Source organism: Carassius auratus, chromosome 7, assembly GCF_003368295.1.
Source record: "Carassius auratus strain Wakin chromosome 7, ASM336829v1, whole genome shotgun sequence".
Taxonomy (NCBI): domain Eukaryota; kingdom Metazoa; phylum Chordata; class Actinopteri; order Cypriniformes; family Cyprinidae; genus Carassius; species Carassius auratus.
This window is the reverse complement of record NC_039249.1, coordinates 31,316,721-31,336,638: the sequence shown is the minus strand read 5'-3', so window position 1 is coordinate 31,336,638 and position 19,918 is coordinate 31,316,721. Positions and strand designations below refer to the sequence as shown.

Sequence of the window (19,918 nt, the reverse complement as noted above, 5' to 3'; positions counted from 1 at the left end):
ACATACCGTTGTTTTTTTATCCACCACTCTCTTGCCATCACCATTATAGCTTAAAGGGAATCCAAAGTGCACCCAAACACCAGACCTGTTGGTTATTGGAGGATCTTCTCATTTCTAGTCTGTTAAACGCATTGGCTATTTTGCAACGAGCCTTCAGCGCGTGCTGAGTGAGCGAGCGCCTGCTGAGTAGCCTAACATAAACATATAAGATGGTGTTTTTTTCTTCTTCGGGAGTGTCAGGGGCGTTGCCTGTTACGTTGTTTGGGTTATTGGGCTACCTTGTTGAACGCATATCATTATATTTCTCTCTCTCTCTTTTTTTTTTTTTTTCAAATATAATTAATTACTCCAACGAACCGTTCGGTATACATAATGCGTACCGCGTACCGAACCGAAAGCGTCGTACCGAACGGTTCAATACGAATACGCGTATCGTTACACCCCTACACAGTATATATAAAGTTTGAGCCTAATTTCAGGAAGGAAAAGAATTTCCATTTTGCTAATTTGTCAGACTAAAAACATACCGAAAATTTGGATCACTAAAAATTCTACATTGAAAAACTTTGGCATTAACCAAAAACAATTAAGTAAAAAATATGTTATTGTACAGTACCATTGTTGAACAATTTATTCAAAGACACCCGATGTCAACCATAAAATATTGTTTATATGCATTATGGAAACATATTTAACTCAGAATGTTAACCATATTAATCCCAGTATTATTTCACTTAGACAAATCCTTATATAAAAGGTACTGTAAGCAAATTGTGGTCACCAGTATCCTAAGTATGAATTCAGAGGCAGTGCCACACGCAGAGGCGGGCAGAGTGGAGAAAAGCAATCAGCTCTGATGAATGAAAAGACTTCGTCATGGTTCATCTGCCTTGTTATTTCTCTGCCAGCACCTCACACATGATTTGTTTCAGTCATGGGACTGTCAGCACAAAAGGCCCGAGATCAAGTGAGGATGAGCCAACAGCAATGAAGCCAATGAAGAACTAAACACTCATCATTGTGTCAACAGCAAACAAGCGTTAGATATTATGAACTGCAAACAGATCAATAAGGCCAAGGTGACAAGCATCGCTGCTGTAAACAAAGCAAAAGTACTCAACTACAAGAGGCCAAGGGGTCAGATTCAAACCACAACAAACAACAGGGCCCCAAATATATTCTCAGTGTTTCTTAGTGGTTCAACCTTTATATAAGTGCATTCATATTTGTATTTGCTGCTGATTGGAGCCCATACACCATGATTTTATTTGATTTTAATTAATTATGAAACAGCTCTAAAAATTGATTTACAAAAAGTGAGATATTATTCTGTTTGGAATTTTTTTTAAAAAGTGGATTCCTCATGAAATGACCCCTGCAAAATGCTTTGGTACTTTCACAAAGAGCATCAGAGCCGAAAGAAACCATGAAATGAAGCGGAGGGGGAAAACACACTGTAATAAAGTGACAAGACGCTGTGGTTTTCGGAAAGGTCAGTGCTTTAGAAAACATATCAGACCTTTTTTCTGACTGCATTTGGGAAAGAGCAGAAAGATAACTAATCAACCACATTAAAATAAATGGTTCAACAAACAACACAGTTCTATACAATGGAAAGTCCCACAATACTGTATACGTTTCGGCTATTCCAAACTACATTTGTTCGCATTTTAATTTAACCTACGTTACCAACATTTGACAAAAACATGTTGAGGTACATGAAATGGAAGTTGTCTTTTTATTGTTGTGCCGTATATTTGAGTGAACAGTTTCTTGAATGAAAAAAAAAATACTTGATCAGTGCATCACTGCGTTTGCTGACTGCTGCAATTTTATACAATAGTGATTTTATTTTTACATAGTGATATTTATGGTGGCTTTAAATATCTGTGGAAAAATTCTTTTATTTTGTTATAGCATAGGAAAAAACTGTTTCTATGTTTCTATGCTAAGAGGGGAGAGATAAAGCTTATTTTATAAGGTACTTGTGTATGGTGGCCAGAGAACAGCCAGAGGCTACAGGCCTGACATGAATGCATGCATTAGCTCTGGGAGGAGGAGAGCTCTTTAGTGATGGCCACTTCACGCAGGAAAGAACAAAATTAACCCTATGAAGCCTACTGTACCACATTTGACAGGCTAATTTCTAAGGCCTCTGAATTATCAGCTTAATCAAAACTTTGCTGAAAAACCTGTTGTACACAATCTATTATGGCTTCTGTTGTCTGATTGATACGTTATGCTTTTTTAGCCAGTAAAAGTTATTTTATACTGCATGCATCATCAGACTTTTGAGGATTGTTCATCTCTCAATTATCATTGTACTACAGAGTTTTGATCATAAAACTAAAATTAATAATATCTCTCAAAGACTCTCTGCTATAAAGGTCTGATTGATTTACAATCTGGTAAGAATTGAATCATTCAGCAACTGCACCAAATTGCATATTTTGCATATCCACACAGCTGCAGGAAAACATTGAAAAGAAATACACAAACCTGGGTATTTAAGAATGAGAAATGACAGATCGGTTATGCATTAGATGATCATTTGTGAAGTGAGGCATGATCACCTCTGCTATTGAATAACTAGACTGGAGTTGATGTGATGGCACAATGTTGACCCTTGCAGTGGAGTCCAGACAGAGAGAGTTAGTGGGTAGCCTACATCTATGTGTGAGCAAAGACAGGGGCACAAAGAGAGCAAATGAATTTCAGAGAAGAGGAGTAACAGATGGCAGATGACGTTTTCCTGTGAAAATTAACCCCCATATATTTTAAAAGTCCAAACCAAACCCAAGCTGCCTCTTGTCTATTTCCCTTGACGTTTCAGTGCTTTCTGCTCACTGTGCTCAACATCTACTCATCTGTTACCATTACTGTATGTAAGGTCAGGGTAACTTGCAATGTCTAGCAGATGTTTTTCTTAACCAATTCTCCTATTTTACTCACTGAAATACTGTCTTATTTTTATTTTAACAATTGGAAACATTCAGTTACTTAAAGTTACATAATCTTATATTAGAAAATATAGAACAATTAGTGTCACTTTGGCTGCATTAACACTGTATGCCTTGATGCCCAATTCTGATTGGTTGACTATATCTTATTTTTATGATGATCAGATTATATCTTCATTTAAAACTGACCCATGCCTGATATCTACATTAACAGTGTTGCCACTTGCCAGGTCAATGAAAAAATCCAGCTGCTAATCAAAACTAGCCCAGTGGCATCTTTTCCATGGTTATCCCCTCTGTCAGAGGTCCATCCCATCAAAATCCCATTCCAGGGGAGATCATTTTAACCCGCAAATTAAAAAAACAACCTGCAGCATCAGAGTTAAAGAAGCCCAAATTTGCGTGAAAACCACAACACTGCCTGAAAAAGTATCCACCTGAGTTGACCAGCTTTTTCAATGACATACGCCTCACATTGACAGGGGGATGTCTGACCTGCCCTTTTACACGGCAGAAGCAGATGCACACATCCCATTCATATCAGATTTATTCCCACATACGAATGAGGCCTGAAACCGATCTGAGAATATCAGTATCCATGTGTTTTTTCCTGTTTATGTGTTCGTTGGTCATATCTGCTCTGTGTCATATGAGAGAGAAAAAAACTGAATCGGGTCACTTGAACCATGCAATGTAAATGCATTCTTTGTGTCACATATGCTAAGGCATTAAGTTTTTGCTTAGGTGTTAGTTTTTTCTATGGTGGTTGCAAAGGCATTCTGAGTGGTTGCTTATAGCACAAGTCAAAAAAGCCCCAGGTCTGTCTATCTGAAATCATAAGTAAAAAGAAACAGCATATCAATTAGTATTAGATCTGGTAACAAGCTTATTTCCAGAAAAAAATTACTGTATTTTATGTATATTGTTATTGTGACACAAAATTACTGGTAGTCATATCATGATATCATATTTTGGCCAAGATGTGACCAGATTACAGAGATTTAGAGGCTATGATTTTTTTTTTTTCAGGGAACTACACTTGTTTTTGGGATTCGCAACTGTTTAAAGGTATAGTTCACACAAAAATGAAAATTGTGTCACAGACTTTCTGCAGAACACAAAAGAAAGATAGTTTTAAGGACTCTGTGGTCCATACCACACTGGACACCATTGAATGTCATTGTATTTATATTTTAATTTTGTATATACATATTAAAATATCTTATTTTGTGCTCCACAGAAGAGCACAAGAATGGCTAATTGAACAAACTTGATTAATTGTTGCTAAAACAATTTTGTAATGATGCAAGTTTGAGTAGTGTGCAGGATTTTTCCAGGATTACATTGGACTTTTATTCAAAGTACATATATGAATGATTTAGGTGTGCAAGGCACTATTTGGAATTAGATAAGTAAATGATGACAGAATTTTCATTTTCGAGTAAACTATGCCTTAAACTGTTCCTAAAAGTACCCTAGGACGCAGTGTACAGGTGTAGGGGTATTTTATTGCTGGAGAATAAATCAAGACCATTGGCACAGAGGAGAATCACTGGTGAACAGCGCTTCCTTTACTGCAGTGCAACCCTTCAGCAACACATGCAGCGTGGTTAAAACCAGCAGGCTAAGAACGCTGTGTTCCTCTGCTCCCACAGGAAGAAAGACTCATTTTTTCATTGAGCTCATTTTTACACAGGAACAAACTGACTACATACATGGTTAAAGACAATTGTAGCTAATCTCTGTAAGTACATGGTGTACTATGAAATGCCTCGGGCTGGATTGCTTTAAAATAGGTTTAATTGAGCAGTAACACATCTTTAAATTGTGTGTGCTAGATAGAGTTAGACCATTTACAAGATATTACAGAAAGTGGATTTTCAATAAGGAATTGGACTTTACATGGATGTTTTGTTATCGTTTTCTCAATGAAGAGGAAAGCTTAAAAATTATCCTATAAAGCCACTCATAAAAATGTCTTTATCATGCACACTACATTAATGACTAATCAGAGGGCAAGAAGTTTGAAGGAGTGCTCTTTCATGGTGATGTCATTGAGAACGAGCTCAAGAGATGGGGGTGCATGGGAACTCCTGGGGGACAGTGTTTAACTCTGTGTGTGTGCGAGTGTGTGTCAAACCCAGCTGCCTGTCCTCAGTGTACTGAGGGCCTGACGGTGTACCCAGGCTGTGAGCCAGCCAATCAGAACGCTCTGCCAGCAGGGCCTCTCATGCATATGCTAATGAAGCCCTCACCCTGTGCCCTGTCATTGGGAATAAAAGAGGGTTTTGTCACCAACTTTGCAGAATTCTGGAACTACTAGTGTTTTATGCAAAAGCAACAGGACAGAGAATGAAAAAGCTCATTAAAAATAATAATAATAATAGTATCGCATCTAATCTAAGGTTATGTGGAGAAGACAAGTATGTTAGTCTGCAGCCCCAATTATCAGCATTCATTTGATCAGTTACATTACAGAAGATGTCCTTTTTTTAATGCACAGTCTGACTCTGAGAATGTGCAAACATTCAATGCTTCCTTCACACAAAGTTTTAGCACTGAATATATGAATATTAATATATGCGTTATGTGTTTTGATGCCCCCTTGGTTTCCTCTTGGTTAAAATGAAAGTACGTTTTAATAACTTGTTTGAGTAGTTGCTAAAGGGATTCCTTCGGCATTTCATAGTGGAAAAGTGTCTACAAGAAACTTTATTATATTTTGTGATGGACATCTATGTACAAGATGCCATGTTGAAGAGTAGCAAATTACAAAAAGCAATACTACATAATGTGAGGTGCCTTACATAATATTATGTTAAGATTTCAAACACTTTTACCATTGTGCAATTGTAAACTAATACATTTTCATATTTGCATCACATTACCAGCTTATATGTATGGCTTTCGTGATGTAAACTTGCTCGGTAGCGCACCTGGTACAGCATAGCACTTGCAAAGAAGAGCAAATGGCAATCAAATCAATCAAACAGACTCATGATAAAAGTTTTCAAAGACATGCATGCAGCATGGTTCATTCAGCTAACGTGATATGTTATTTTTCCTCTAATTAACACTATTGGTTTGGTCTATGGTAGAGTTTAGCGTATGTGATACATATTTTTCAACCCATTGTTGTAGTTTACGATCTATGCCTGTCGATTTATCCGCAAAAAATCTGGTTATTGCAATGAGCAATGTTGAAAAAGAAAAGGAAGAGATCGAACAACAATATGTGTCAAGCACCTGTATTCGCATATAAGCTATCGAATTGCAAATTCTTTGCTGTGCAGCTGTATGCATACACTTAGCATATAGGTTTGGCATGACACGTACTTCTGAAGCTCCTTTGATGAGCAAAAAAACAATAAAAATAATAATGAAGGAAAAACATTTCAGCTCCAGCATAAGTTCCCACAAGGCATTTTAAATTGACAATCATCCATGTCTAAGAGACTAGATTAAGCTGCAAAGATACAAAAAGTAATTATGCATGAAAGGGAACATGAGATGCAATGATCTTATCTGCTTCGTGATTGTGAACAGACCAAAGCTTTTCATCCATTAAATCAAAAATAAAGACGTGCAATAAAAACCACCCGGATACCTACTAATAAACCCAGGGTTGCTTTGATTACAAGGGGTCCCAACACAAATACAAGAGGGACACCAGCGTTTACTGAGTAAATCTGGGTGTTCCAAGGAAAGGAAGAACCACAAGTGAACCGGAATCATTTAAACTTTCAGTTCTAAAAAACACAAACCCCTGTGAAAAAGAAATTAAAATACACTTGTAGTCAAAAATATATATAAAAAAACTGTTCATTCTAAAAAACATCATCAGTTCTACATAAAATTAAACTTCTGTCATCTTTTTTGGATGCATTATCCCTTTAACTGGGTCAAAAAAGCACTTTTAAGTTTAATATAAATTTAATCCAATACATTCCCTTTTAATAGCAATTCAGTTTCTGAAAACAATTAAGGAATACACTTAAGTGCTATCTGAATGTAAATTACATTAGTACTGTATTTGCACTATTTTTAAAAGTATGCTAATTTGTACTTTGGGAACAGGGGAACAAACTAAGGAAAACCAGTTTGGTAAAAGTATGAGAACCCTTCAAAGCAATTCTACTGCAAGTATAAGTTAGCACTGGTGATGTTTAACTAACAGAGACGCCCACTTACTTAAATAGTCTAAACGGCATCTCAAAAACATGAAAAATATGTTTTTGTCTAAACACACTTCACACAGCCAATTTTATGTGCAGAGCAAACTGTATTTTCCTTGTCGTTCTTGCTGTTTGTGAATATCTGGTGATTGTAACATGCTAAAGGGGACAGGAAGTGGGAGGAACGTACAAGCAAGAGTTTTTAAAGCCACAGACACAAAACCTCACAAAAAGGGTTGCTTACAGAACAGGATCAGATGTGTCCCTTAAAACAGTCCCAGCAAATAATTGAAATTAGATGATATGAATGGTTATTTTTTTAAAAATCTACAAGAAATTATTTTATCCAAAACTCCCCAGTACTTTTCTGAAACTCATGTGCAAAGGCAAAATAAAGATTTTCCACGATTTGTGAGCTTGCTATGAGAACTGATCAAGATAAAAAAAAAGCGTACTGCAAAAAAAGAAGACGTTGTCCTCAGGCTGTAAAAAAAAGTGTTACTAGTGATTCACAAACAGATTACTCTTATAAGCCTGTTTCTCAGTGAAAAGACTCATTAACTCACAAATTATCAGTTTAAATATGTCTTAAATTAGTCTGACAAATCATCATCTGACTCTCTGAACTATAAGGCGTCATTCCTTAAATTGATATCCACTCAAAATGAAATTTCAGCGGCGGAGTAACCCAGTACCTTTGTGATTCTTCATAGACGTAAACAGAGAGAAGTTGTTCCGGCTACGATGTTCTTCCGCAAGACGCAAGCAGTTCTGTTTATTAACCGCTAGAGCGTCAAAAGTTACCTACCGCAGCTTTAAGTTAAAGATATACATTAGTACGTTTTTTTTTCTCCACCTATAGGACAAATATTTATTCAGTTTTGTCCTCATTTAACCTCAAATTTAAGGAAGGCAACATAACAATGGAAAATGTAGGTGCTCTAATGCAATAGTGACCCACTTTTAACGGTCTAATGGATGTTTTTCATTACAGCTAACTCAAGCCCAACCGTCTGGCCCAACAGAGAAATGCAAGGAATGACAATGGCTCTTATTTTCGCTCTCTTAGCCAAGAGATATGCTAACACTTCAGCAATGCACAGCATTCTCATCGCCAGTGGGAGGAAAGTTTCGGTAAAGGATCACAGGACGCTCACATGGCCATGTGGAGCACTTTTTCTCAAGTGTCTATCAGAATCCATTCAATACAACATAAAAAATTGTGTGGCAAATTAAATGTCAAAAGCAAAATCCCATTATTATTTGATAGCATCAGTGTAACATAGTACTCCTACAGTAGCTTTTTTGTTAACCAAAAAGAAAAAACCCTAGCAAATGGACAACAATGATCAAAAACTACTGAGTGTGAACTCATTAAAAGACAGTAACATTACAAATGCATGACAAAGAAAAAACCTGACTGACTCGTTTCCTCTAAAAAAAACAGCATGTAAGCACTTTCAGTCCCCCAGTTAAACTAGGCCACCACAGAATCAAAGAATATCACCCATAACACTGACATGTTAAAACTTTTCAAAAGACATTTTAAAACCTTAAAATCTAAATCTCCTTTTTTTTTTTTTAAACAGCATCTCTGGCTACAACACTGTGACTGGATGCTGCTTTAGGAATTGATGGCTTTTTGTTCTCCCCAGAGTATCTCAGTGACCTCTCTTTGTCTTTAGGGTACGTGTGGGACACGCTCCATTGATCGGGCTCTTCCCCAGAGGGCACGTCATTTTGGACACCAGTCACTTTCACTACAGGGTCAGTTTTACCACAGCCATCTCTAAACGCATCATTCATTGCTAATCAATGCATTAGACCCTTAACAGATATGTATAACTCCAAGACTCAAAGTCACACAACACACATCTAACAGTATAATCATACTCTCTAAACAAAATACACAAAGGAAACTGATACTTAAATGGCCAATGGCACATTGTCTTGTTAACTTCAATTGTTATATCAAGTATTTTAGACCTTCCAAACTTTAACCTCTTGGTTTTCTGTTGTGCACTGAACACTGTTCTTGTGAATTCTTCAAATTTAAATGCCATAAGAATGATTTGCGACAGTCTGGGAAACAGGTTAGAACAGGTAAATCGTACTATTTATAACATATTTATAAAAGTATATGTACATTTTTATATTTACACATTGTAACTAATTGTGTTATTATTATAAATTATGATAATTATTTTAAAATTTTTAATTTATTTTAACGTCCCTCCTCAAAAAACAACAACAACAACAAAAAAGTATAATAAAAATTGCATTTAGAATTTTTTTTTCTTTTTTGAGGAGGGACCAAGAACAAATCGACTGGCACAACAGGAACTACCCTTGTTGACCTCCACATCCATAAATAGAGCTTCTTGAAACTTAAATTCAGTGACTGAGTTTCACCTTTTACATCTGATTTAAAACCGATGCAGTTCATGGAGCAGCACTATAACCCACTGACTCTGATGCAACAGAGCCCTTGGGAAACAAAACAGCCTTTTTCATAGAAATCCATCAACATCTGAGTCTTATTACAACAGTGGAAATCTACAAAAACAGAAAACGCAAGTTGAGGAAGCCCGAAACCACAGGAAATCTGCACTCTCGCCCAACAACTCTTCACGTGCTGCTTCAGAGAGCCTTTAAGATGAGACGATAGTGTAAATGATCCACCATAAACACATGGATAATTTTTAACAAGTACTGTGTTACTTAACTGGAAGCTAGAGATGAAGGAATTAATCATAATAAGTTGGAATAGTCTGAAAAGATTACATAATAATAACACCTTGCTTTGATGACTGCTGGAAATGAACTGTTTATGAAAGAGTAAAACCTACTGAGTAAACACAAAAACAAATAAAACAAATGATTTGCAGAATATAAATTAATGATATGGCTTTCACAGCTACTACTCTTACATAAGTAAATAGTGTCATTCTCCCTGTTTTGGGTATGTTTTTTGGCCTGTATAAATAATAAGAATGGAGGAGCTGTTATGAAATGACTGATGCTTTATTTTGGGTTGAGTTTAATTAACTAAAATAAGCATTTCCTAATAAAAGATGAAAAAAACTGTTGACAGATTTCCTCAAAGACAAATCAAATGTCAACTTTAACACTACAAATTACTGTTTGCAACAATTAATGTAATATAATAACATAAATCTCAGCACTCGTGTGTTTGATATTACGCACGTCCACCATACTGTAAAGCCATTTGTGCGTATTTGGTTCTATTATTATTATTATTGACTGATAAATCACTTCACTGAAACGTAAAGCGTAGATACAATAAAATCTCATAAATCTGGCGAGGTCAGAGTCCTGAAAAGCCTTGTTGTTGCTCGGGTCTTACCGGACAGCTCGTCTGGTTCTAAGCCGCTCTCGGTGTCCAGACCGCAGGTCACGAAATAATCCGCGAAGCGGCACGAGCTCGAGCTGAATCCGGTGCTCATTGTGAGACGGCTCCGCTTGTGTTCCTCTGTGTGCGGGTCTAGAGGAGCGCATAGTACGAGCTCTGTGGATCACTCTGCGCAGCCATTGCGGATGCGGACCAAGGCAGGAGCCCCGAGCGCCAGTCGCATTGTGGCCTCCGCCTCCGGTAACGTTAAAGTAGCTCTCGGTGCTCGGCGTTGTTCCTGCGCATGCGCACCGCTCTGCTCGGGATGACGTTATGCGCTGAGCATCATCGAGCGCGAGGACACCGAGCCGACACTTCCGCTGCGAATACATCATCGCTTCTTTAACAGCAAGTAGAGTCAAGTCGCATATTAAGTCGTCAACTAACTAAGAATTAACTTTAAACAATTGCATTAGTGTGGAGTGTTTAAAATTAATCTTTATACATTGTAGCAGCAAGGCCATATTAGTTGTTTGATGTGGCCCTCTGGTGGTTTGTTTGGAAATCGAATGAATAGAACAAACACGAAACGCAGAACTTCAATGTCTTGGATATTGACATAATGTGTAATGATATATTTATTGTACGTGATGGTGATGATTTTTTCCTTTTGTATAAAATTTGATTAGTCTTGGACTTGCCAACACAAGTAATCAATTAAGTTATTAATATAAATAGATTATGAATTATAAATAAATTAAAAAAAAATCTCTCTCAAAACTCTAAAATGAAAAAAGTGATGGTAATCACAGCAGTATTGTTGACAGCAATTATTTGTCACTTTTTCAGTTATTCTTCCTCATATTGTAAATATGAATGCCAAATTAATTTAAATGTTATTTTGAAGTTATTTTGCTTTTGATAGATCTAATACTTATTCAGCCAATTATTTCTTCCAGCACTCATTTGACCTCTTACTTTTCAACCGTTTTCCTTTTTACAAAAAGTTTACATTTATAACCCACCGAAGTGGCAAGACATCAATAAATATGAATGCCAACTAATATTTTTTGGAAAAATGTTTCAAATAAAATAACAAATATACTGTAAATCATCTCAATAGGGCTCAAAATGTGATATACTGTATTTTTTTTGTTTCTTTTAAAGCAGCCTTCATTTCAATATAATGTTATAAAAAGAAAAGCAAACACACACACACACACACACACACACACACGCACACACACTGCAATCCAGTTAAAATGAACAAGGGACAAATTCAAAAGAGGCAAATGTTACTAATGTTACTGTATTTAATCATGTCATCATATATTAAACATATATATGCATATATTACACAATATATTATATTCCAAGAAGATGGACAGACATAAATGAATAGATTTAAAAAAAAAATACAGCACATGATTTGTAATACTCTAATCAGTAACATTCATTTATTGATAGAGTTCTGTAAAAATATGCTAGAGAAAAATCAGGATGAGTACAACTTTATAAATGGGTCCGAGAGAGTACAGTAGTGTTTAGTGCCATCCATGTTACGTCAAGAGACATTTACAGATGACAAAAACTAAACGTTTGGGTGGATATTCAAATAAAAACTGCAGATATATAAATGAATGCAACATGAGAGAAACGACTCAAATGAGGTAACGAGGTTAATGATAATAAGAACTGTCCCTCATCACACTCTTCCACTTCAGAGACATTTCTGTGCAAATGCTTTATTGCACATATTGTGGATTCGGTTTCCTTTACAGACAGGAAACTAGTACATTGAAGGTTTATTTAGAAAGATATTAAGAAAAAACATTTATTATACAAAATGCAAGACCTTTTTTAGGACTGATTTATTTTACTGAAAGGGAATTTTCACTGCAGAAGGTTTAACTGTATAAAGTCCTGCCGATTAAGTGAATAATTCACCCAATAATTAAAATTACTCACCCTAAGGCCATCCAAGATACAGATGAGTTTATTTCTTCACCAGTTTTGCATCACTTGTTCACCAATGGATCCTCTGCAGTGAATGGGTGCCGTCAGAACAAAATAAAAACAAAAACATCACAATAATCTAGACACGTTTAGAGTCCAACTTGTTTCTTACAAACATGCAGCTTTTCACCTCACAAGACATTCATTGATGGAATGGAGTTGTTTGGATCAATCGTGGATTATTGTGATGTTTTTATCAGCTGTTTGGACTCTCATTCTGACGGCACCCATTCACTGCAGAGGAACCATTGCGGAGCAAGAGACGAATGCTAAATTTCTCCAAATCTGTTCTGATGAAGAAACAAACTCATCTACATTTCGGATGGCCTGAGGATGAAGATGAAGGAAGAAAAATAGTTTGAAATGTTAAAACAGGTGTTAATAGTTCAGTACATGTGATGTCGGTAAATTCGTTCCATTTATTTTACTTCAAGTAACCTGTAACATTAAGGCTGTTATATTATATACACTCTACAGTCGTGATCTGTAATACTAATGGCATCATCCATATTTATCAGTTGTCTGGGAAAAATTAGGTCTATAACAAGAGCTAAGCAGTATCTTCTACAGTTAGCAGCAGTACACAGGGCACTGTTTAGAGATTGTCCATTCATGAGAAATACCCACAAAGACGGTTTCTGATGCATGTAATACCTCATTCTCGAACACGTTTGAATATTAAATTAGCCATAAGAATGAAAAAGGTCGCAGTTGGCACTTTCCTCTTTAGCTCAGCATCTTCAGAGGGAGTGAAAATATGTCTCTTCCAGTGGATCTCACATTAATCAATGCGGTTTTGTGGAAAATATTGAAAATCCCCCGAAGACATTGATGTGGAAAATAACGCTAGAGGAAATCGGTGATGACAGAATTTTTCATCCCATGAAAGTACTGTGGAAACAATGGAGGGTGGACCTGACTTGCCCATCATATGATGAAACGAGAGTTTGTCGTACATGCACAAAAGAAGAGAAGAAAGCTTTAGAGGACCAGTATCATTCCTGAGCTGAATCAAGCAGGGGTGGTGAGCTCTACTCAAGTTTCTGCTGGAGTTTCTTCTGAAAGCAGACGGGCAGGATGGAGAGAACGGCTAAAACCGCCAACACGAGAAGAGAGTTCCAGGACACGGCCTCGCCGGCTGTGGTCAGCTTGTACAACGTCGTCCCTGCGTTTATCGCCACAAACGATGGAGGAGCCACTCCTACAGTACAGATCAGATAACAGCCATTAGACGAGCTGTCGAGTGATCAAATAACAAAGTGAGCACAATCTCAATTAACCCTCTAGTGGCCTATAATCATTTTAGCCCGGAAAAAATAAGTACGGTTTCAGTTTTTTTATTTTTTCATACTTCATCAGAGTGGTATGAAACTTGGTGACATGATTGGAAAAGGCTAAAGGGTTTATAAAAAAAAAAAGAGCATGGTATATATTTAAATATAAGGCTACACAGGTAGAGGTACATCTAGTGGTTACCCCACAGCAAATAAATAGTAATAGTATTGTAAATAGTGATGGATTCTGTTAACACTAAATGAAAATAGCAGTATTTAAGCAATATGCTATTTACACTAAGTGCAAATTGCTGTAGATTCCATTTACACTGGTAAAATAGCAGGGTTTTCTTATTGCAAATAGTGGCAATTATCTCATTATAAAACCGTATACAATGATAATGTATTAAGTGTAAATAATCATTTTTTAAATGGATGCCACCTTATTGTGACAATAAAGCCCTCCCTACACCTACCCTAACCCTGAACGATGCTTTTTCAACTTTAACCATTTTCATTTGTATTGAAAATAAATGCCTTTCCAGTTTGATATGAGATTTGAGAAGAAAAAAATGTTTGACAGAAGGTGGATATATATAAAAAAGGAGCATTTAAAAAGGATAAAATTGCTTTTGACAACCTATTCCTTGCATGATACATGCATCACCAACTAACTTGTGTTACTGTAAATTGTTCTCTGTAAAAGTGATCTTGTGTGAAGATTAATCCTACCTAGAAAGGTCCCCAGGAAGAAGACACCCAGAGGCACATTAATGACCGGCGAGGTGATGTTGATGAACCAGTTTGGAAGGAACGGAGTTATTCTCAAAAAAATGATGTAATTAATGAGGTGCTCTCTGTGCTTGTCCACCTGCAATTAAACAAGATTGGCTCAACATTATAACCAGTCAATTTACATACAAAAGTGAAAGCTATTCATATGAAGATCTCACCTGTTGTGACCATTTCTGAGCCCTCTCTGTGAGGTACTTGTACACCATCGGCCTCCCGACTAAATAAGACAACATATAGCAAAAAGACGCTCCAAGGCCTGAACACTGTAAACCATAAAACACAACAATAAGTCATACCAGAAGACAATGTTTGGCAGACAGACTCTTTTGAAATACATTTGACTTCAAACAAGGAACTTACCAGACAGACCAGGAACAGAGCTAATGGAAAAGGGTAGAGATAACCAGAGAGTATACTGAGAAAGATGGAGCCTGGGATGGCAAACGTCTGAAGGCTGAGAGGGTTTAGTTAAGGCTTTACCTCAAAAGTGGAAAAACTTAGAGAAAGCTGGTCCAAATTTGTCATGTATCTGATACAAACATAAATAACAGAAACTACAAGCATTTTATCTGCCAGCGAGGGACTGATTTAAACTGTAAAAACTAAACAAACAAAAATAAATTTAATCTGTATTAAACTCAATGTAGTGTCTAACTCAGTCATTAACATTAATTATCAGTCCCTTGAAACAAATCCAGATTAATCATGGCACAAAGGATACAAGATGTATGTAGCAAAGTACGCTAAAAGCACTTGAGTGTAATATGTGTCCTTGTATTTGGACAGCACTATGCCCAATGCCTTGGCGTCATCCATGTCTTTAGGAATTTTGATTTTTTCTCTCTCGTCCCTGCAAGGCATGAAGAAAAACATCACCGTTTGTTGAGTCACCGTAAAACACCCTTTATGTTCAGTACACAAACTACACTTAGAGGGGAGGCAGACCTACTCGCTCAGCTCTGGGAAATTTCTGAACAGCAGATACATGACACAAGCCGAGCAGGCAAAGATAGTGATGAGGAGGAGGATTGACATGCGTGCGGAGGCTCCTCCTGACGACTGGGCTCCTGAGAATGAGTCAAAAACACATCATGACTGACCTCGAATATCTCCTGTGCAATGTGTTGCATACATTTGCATCAGCGGTTCACACTCCTCAGGGGGATTCAGGCCCTGAGAGCTCTGCATGTGAAGAGCCGGAGAACTACAAAGCTGAAAATCACATACATCAGTGTGACATCATCTTAAAGGAGCAGTGTGTAAATTTTACCACATTACTGACACCAAACTGATTTACAAAACTAGAAGTTTACATTTAAAATCTAAGGTGCTCTTTACTGTGCCAAGTGGTTTACAGGCTGAAGCACAGGTCATTGCATTGTGGTCTTTATTTAATGCATTTAGATCAACTTTAATCAAATTAATTTAACAAATTAGCATTAAGCTGAACTGAAGATTTTTTTTATATATTAAATCCTAATCTTTTTCATTGTCATACAGATCTAGTAGATTTGATTTGAGAATATTTTAGCTATGCAGTATTAAAAGAGATTTGGTTCACTCAGCATTATGATGAATCAGAAAGAGACCATTCATACCAATTTCAGTCCAATTTCTAAATGAAAAAAATAATAATAACTTGCATTATCCCTGTGACGCCCCAGGTCAAAATGTTTAAATGTTTTGACCAGTTTAATATCTCTGGGGGAATTAAATATTAAAAACTAATTTTGTATCAATAATAGCAATATGAATAAAGTATGCTACAACATACTTTGCTCAATTTAAGCAGGTCTTGCAAAGATTTAAGTTGAACATAAACCTATGAATTTTGTGTACTGGAAAAAAATTAATTGTCGCATTTGTTTTATCTTTGGTTTTGCTCCATTATTTTGGAAGGATTTAGAAAAATATAATATGAAAGTAGGATTTGTGTATTTTATTTTAAGAATGGCATTTTGAAACGTAAAGAACAATCAAATATTATAAAGAGAGAGAGAGCAAATAACATATACATAAGTACTTTTTACATTTTATAGCAATGTTTATTTTACATTTTGTAAATTTAAAATGACTTAATATTAAACATACACTTTTTGGAAAAACGTATATTTCAAAAGCATTATAATTTCTGTAACTTTTCTCTCTAGCACCTAATGTTATTAATAATATGACGATATAATAGCTCTTGTTCATGAGGCTGAACTCTGAAAGGATGAGAGATGCGAACCAAAGGAAGCGGATATCATCACTGCATTACACAATCCTTCAGTCCATGTTATTATTAGCCAAATAAAGTCACATTAAGAACCATTTCAGATAACTGTTTGCTGTAGATTGTGTTGATTTCTTCCATTGTGAGCCACTGCAGAGCCGACTTATATTCGACAAAACTGAAGAGTTCATCAATATTAAAAATTAGTCCTGGACAGTCAACCTCCATCTGTCAGATTTTCTTGTCTTCGCAAAAAAAACTATTTCTCCGTATATATCTATTATTATCGTGGAAAGCTACACAATATCAGCGTATTAGACTGATATCAGGGCACACTGTCAGGATGAGCGATACCTTTGAGTACTGGAGTTTGTTTGGAGGGCCTCGGCTCCGGCTCTACCAGCGGACTGCTCTCGGTCTCACGGTTACCGCTTCTCTTCTTGACCATGATGATCGTTTTCAACTAAAGAAAACTAAGAAGGTAGATCTCAGAACTTAACCGAGATCATGTGTCAATGTATGAGCTAAACGCAAGGCTTCAGCCGGCTTTCTTCTCGTGATCCCGGTGATCTGTGACGGCGTTTTATTCTTCCTCGGTGATGTTCAGCTCGGATGACAGCGCATTTGTCAGCCGCTACTGCCATCTAGTGAAGATATCGAGACATTAGATTGTGAATTGACAACAAAAAGTACAACGATTTTTCTGAAGCACCTTGAAGAACCACGTAAGTAACACTGTACATAAATAACCTTAAAATCAAAATAAATAATAATAAAAAATAAAAACCCTACTGCGTCAACAGTGTTGGGGTAACGCATTACACGTAATTTGATATACGCAATCAGATACTTAAATACTATAAATAAATAATACTATAAATAATAATAACTAAATAATAGTTTACTTTTGGAAAATATATGCTTGAAAATGCAAACTATTGTACAAAATTAACTTTTGAGCCAAATTATTATTTTGATGTTTATTTTAACGATAATTAGGCCTACTTATAATAGACGTATGACCCAAATAGTATCTATACTATTTTATAGTGTAAAATTTTATTTTATAGTATACTATTGAGTGTAAAAAATGGTAGGAATAAATAGAAATAAATAGCATTTTGTTTACACTTTATGTTCAAAATAGTGGTATAAAACGTAAAGAGACGTAATATGCTATTTGTACTAAAATAAATATTTCTTAATAATTTGGTAATACATAAAATAACTCAGCAGTGGTGGGTGGAGTTAGTGATTTTCACTAAATAGACACTGGCAAAAGTAAATGCCTCGTAAACCTGTTATCTGATTGGACAACATTTAGCAATAAGATATGAGTTTTGGTTATCTCTGTTGAGGAATCTTGGCAGACTTGCATTGCTCTTTTGAGGTCCTGCCCAGAATTTAAGGGACGACTGTGATCAGGAATCTAAAGCTTTTGTTTATTTTTAGCTAATCTTATGACCTGATATTTATTATCAGTCATTTTCCTGCTGCATTACCGAGTTACATGTTTGAACATTTTTTTTTTTTTATTCAAGTGTCAAATGTTGTTCCATCAGTCCATAAAATACTATCCCAAACAATCATCCAGATCAGATGATTAGACAAAACTATTCATTGAGGTATGTGGTGGTTTTTGTTTTGCATACAGGGAAATCCAGAACACAGCTATTACAATAACAACACATGGGAATTATATTATATCATATAATGACATCACTTTTACAAAGTATTTTTAAAATACTGTACATTATTGTAGGTCCTCTATGCCCCGCCTCTCTCAAACAAGTAATTTTCTACAAAGTCCCTCCTTCTGACAAGCACCAATTGGTCAGTTGGCCAACTGACCCAGTGCATTGGGATGTAACTCCCCTTTCTATAATCATGGAATTCCTTCATCTTTCAAAATAAATGTTAAGACAGCTAATAATGTCCTTAGTTTTACCATCAGTTCAAGCCGAAAGGGGAACAGAGTCACGTGACAGACACAGTGATGAAGTTCATATGTGTTTGCAGTACACAAGCCACGGATGGTTAAGACAGCTGAGTCCACTGTGTGATCGTCAACATGACACGCAGATATCATACTATTGGCAAACTTCAGCATTTGAACATTTAATAGCAAATACTTAAACAAATAATAAAACATACTTCCAGTAGCTGATTCAGAAGCACCAGACTGTTGTACCAAATCAGAATGACCTCCTCTCCTAGGTTCATGAAACTGTCGTCCATAAAATGAATTACTGTTCTGTTGTAAGTAATCTTAAAGATTCCTAAACGCATCTACTTTCTTAAGGACAAATAAAGTGCTTTTGCTTTCACCTAGATACACACAGCATCTCCCTGACATGACTGCTTCAACACTAACTGTGTTACTGAAACCAGGCCTTCATTCTTTGCGTGAACATTTGTACGGCATTACACAAATATTTCCACACAGTGACATAGACACATGGGGACATGTTTAAACAAGGCATTTTAGGGAAGCGTGGCAGAGTCTTAACTCTGATAAAAAATATCTCTTTGGATTTGCACGTTAGTCTTTGCAACTTTATCTAGATCTTCTTTATTGCACCAAGAGCTTGTAAGACTCCAAAGAGAAAGGAAAACTTGAAATCGCATCATATGAGCCCTTTGATACTTATCATTCTTGGCAGGAACAGGCCTTAAGCCAGGGGTTTCCAAACTTTGTCATGCCACGTCCCACTTAGAAAAAGGGTTGGTACAATGACTTCTTGGAAAATTTATAAAATGTACAACAATTTTACATGATTCAATTCATAACATGACTGGTACAGTGGAATATAGTGTACTAGTAGTGTTTTTAAATTCATTAAAATGTGGAATGTACATGAGAATGTTAACTGCGAAAGCATGATTGACAAATTAGGGTTAACAGTAAAGAAAAATTCCCTAAAAATAAGTTCACGACTAAAATATGGTAAGTGTATAAGGAAGTTATCTGTGACAGGATGATTGACAAGTCATTCCCTAAAAACGGGTTGACAGCTAACTTTAAAACAAGCCTTGGTTTCCTTGTCTGAGTTTTTCTTGAAAAGTCGTACAAACACAAAGTTGGTGACAAATTGTAGAGGGGGCTAAGCATAATTATCCAAACTTTACAT

At 36.2% G+C, this 19,918-nt stretch overlaps 2 protein-coding genes across 4 annotated transcripts in view; both read right to left on the bottom strand.

Moving 5' to 3' along the window:
* Window positions 1–10,814, bottom strand: part of LOC113106494 (DENN domain-containing protein 5A-like) — a 52,472-nt gene extending 41,658 nt beyond the window's left edge. Inside the window, exon 1 of one of the 3 annotated variants that reach the window (XM_026268474.1) lies at window positions 10,503–10,814. In XM_026268474.1, coding sequence (XP_026124259.1) covers window positions 10,503–10,602 — 100 coding nt within the window. In that variant the 5' untranslated portion in view covers window positions 10,603–10,814. The remainder of the gene's footprint in view (window positions 1–10,502) is intronic. The other 2 variants (XM_026268472.1, XM_026268473.1) reach the window with 2 other exon arrangements.
* Window positions 10,815–11,809: 995 nt separating this feature from the next.
* On the bottom strand, window positions 11,810–17,393 carry tmem41b (transmembrane protein 41B). Its single transcript, XM_026268471.1, has 7 exons — window positions 17,142–17,393; window positions 15,522–15,639; window positions 15,294–15,422; window positions 14,933–15,026; window positions 14,731–14,835; window positions 14,510–14,648; window positions 11,810–13,704 (listed from the first exon to the last, which is right to left on the bottom strand). The coding sequence occupies exons 1-7, from the start codon at window positions 17,233–17,235 to the stop codon at window positions 13,535–13,537; spliced, it is 849 nt and encodes a 282-aa protein (XP_026124256.1). The 5' UTR covers window positions 17,236–17,393; the 3' UTR covers window positions 11,810–13,534.
* Between the last annotated feature and the right edge of the window lie 2,525 nt (window positions 17,394–19,918).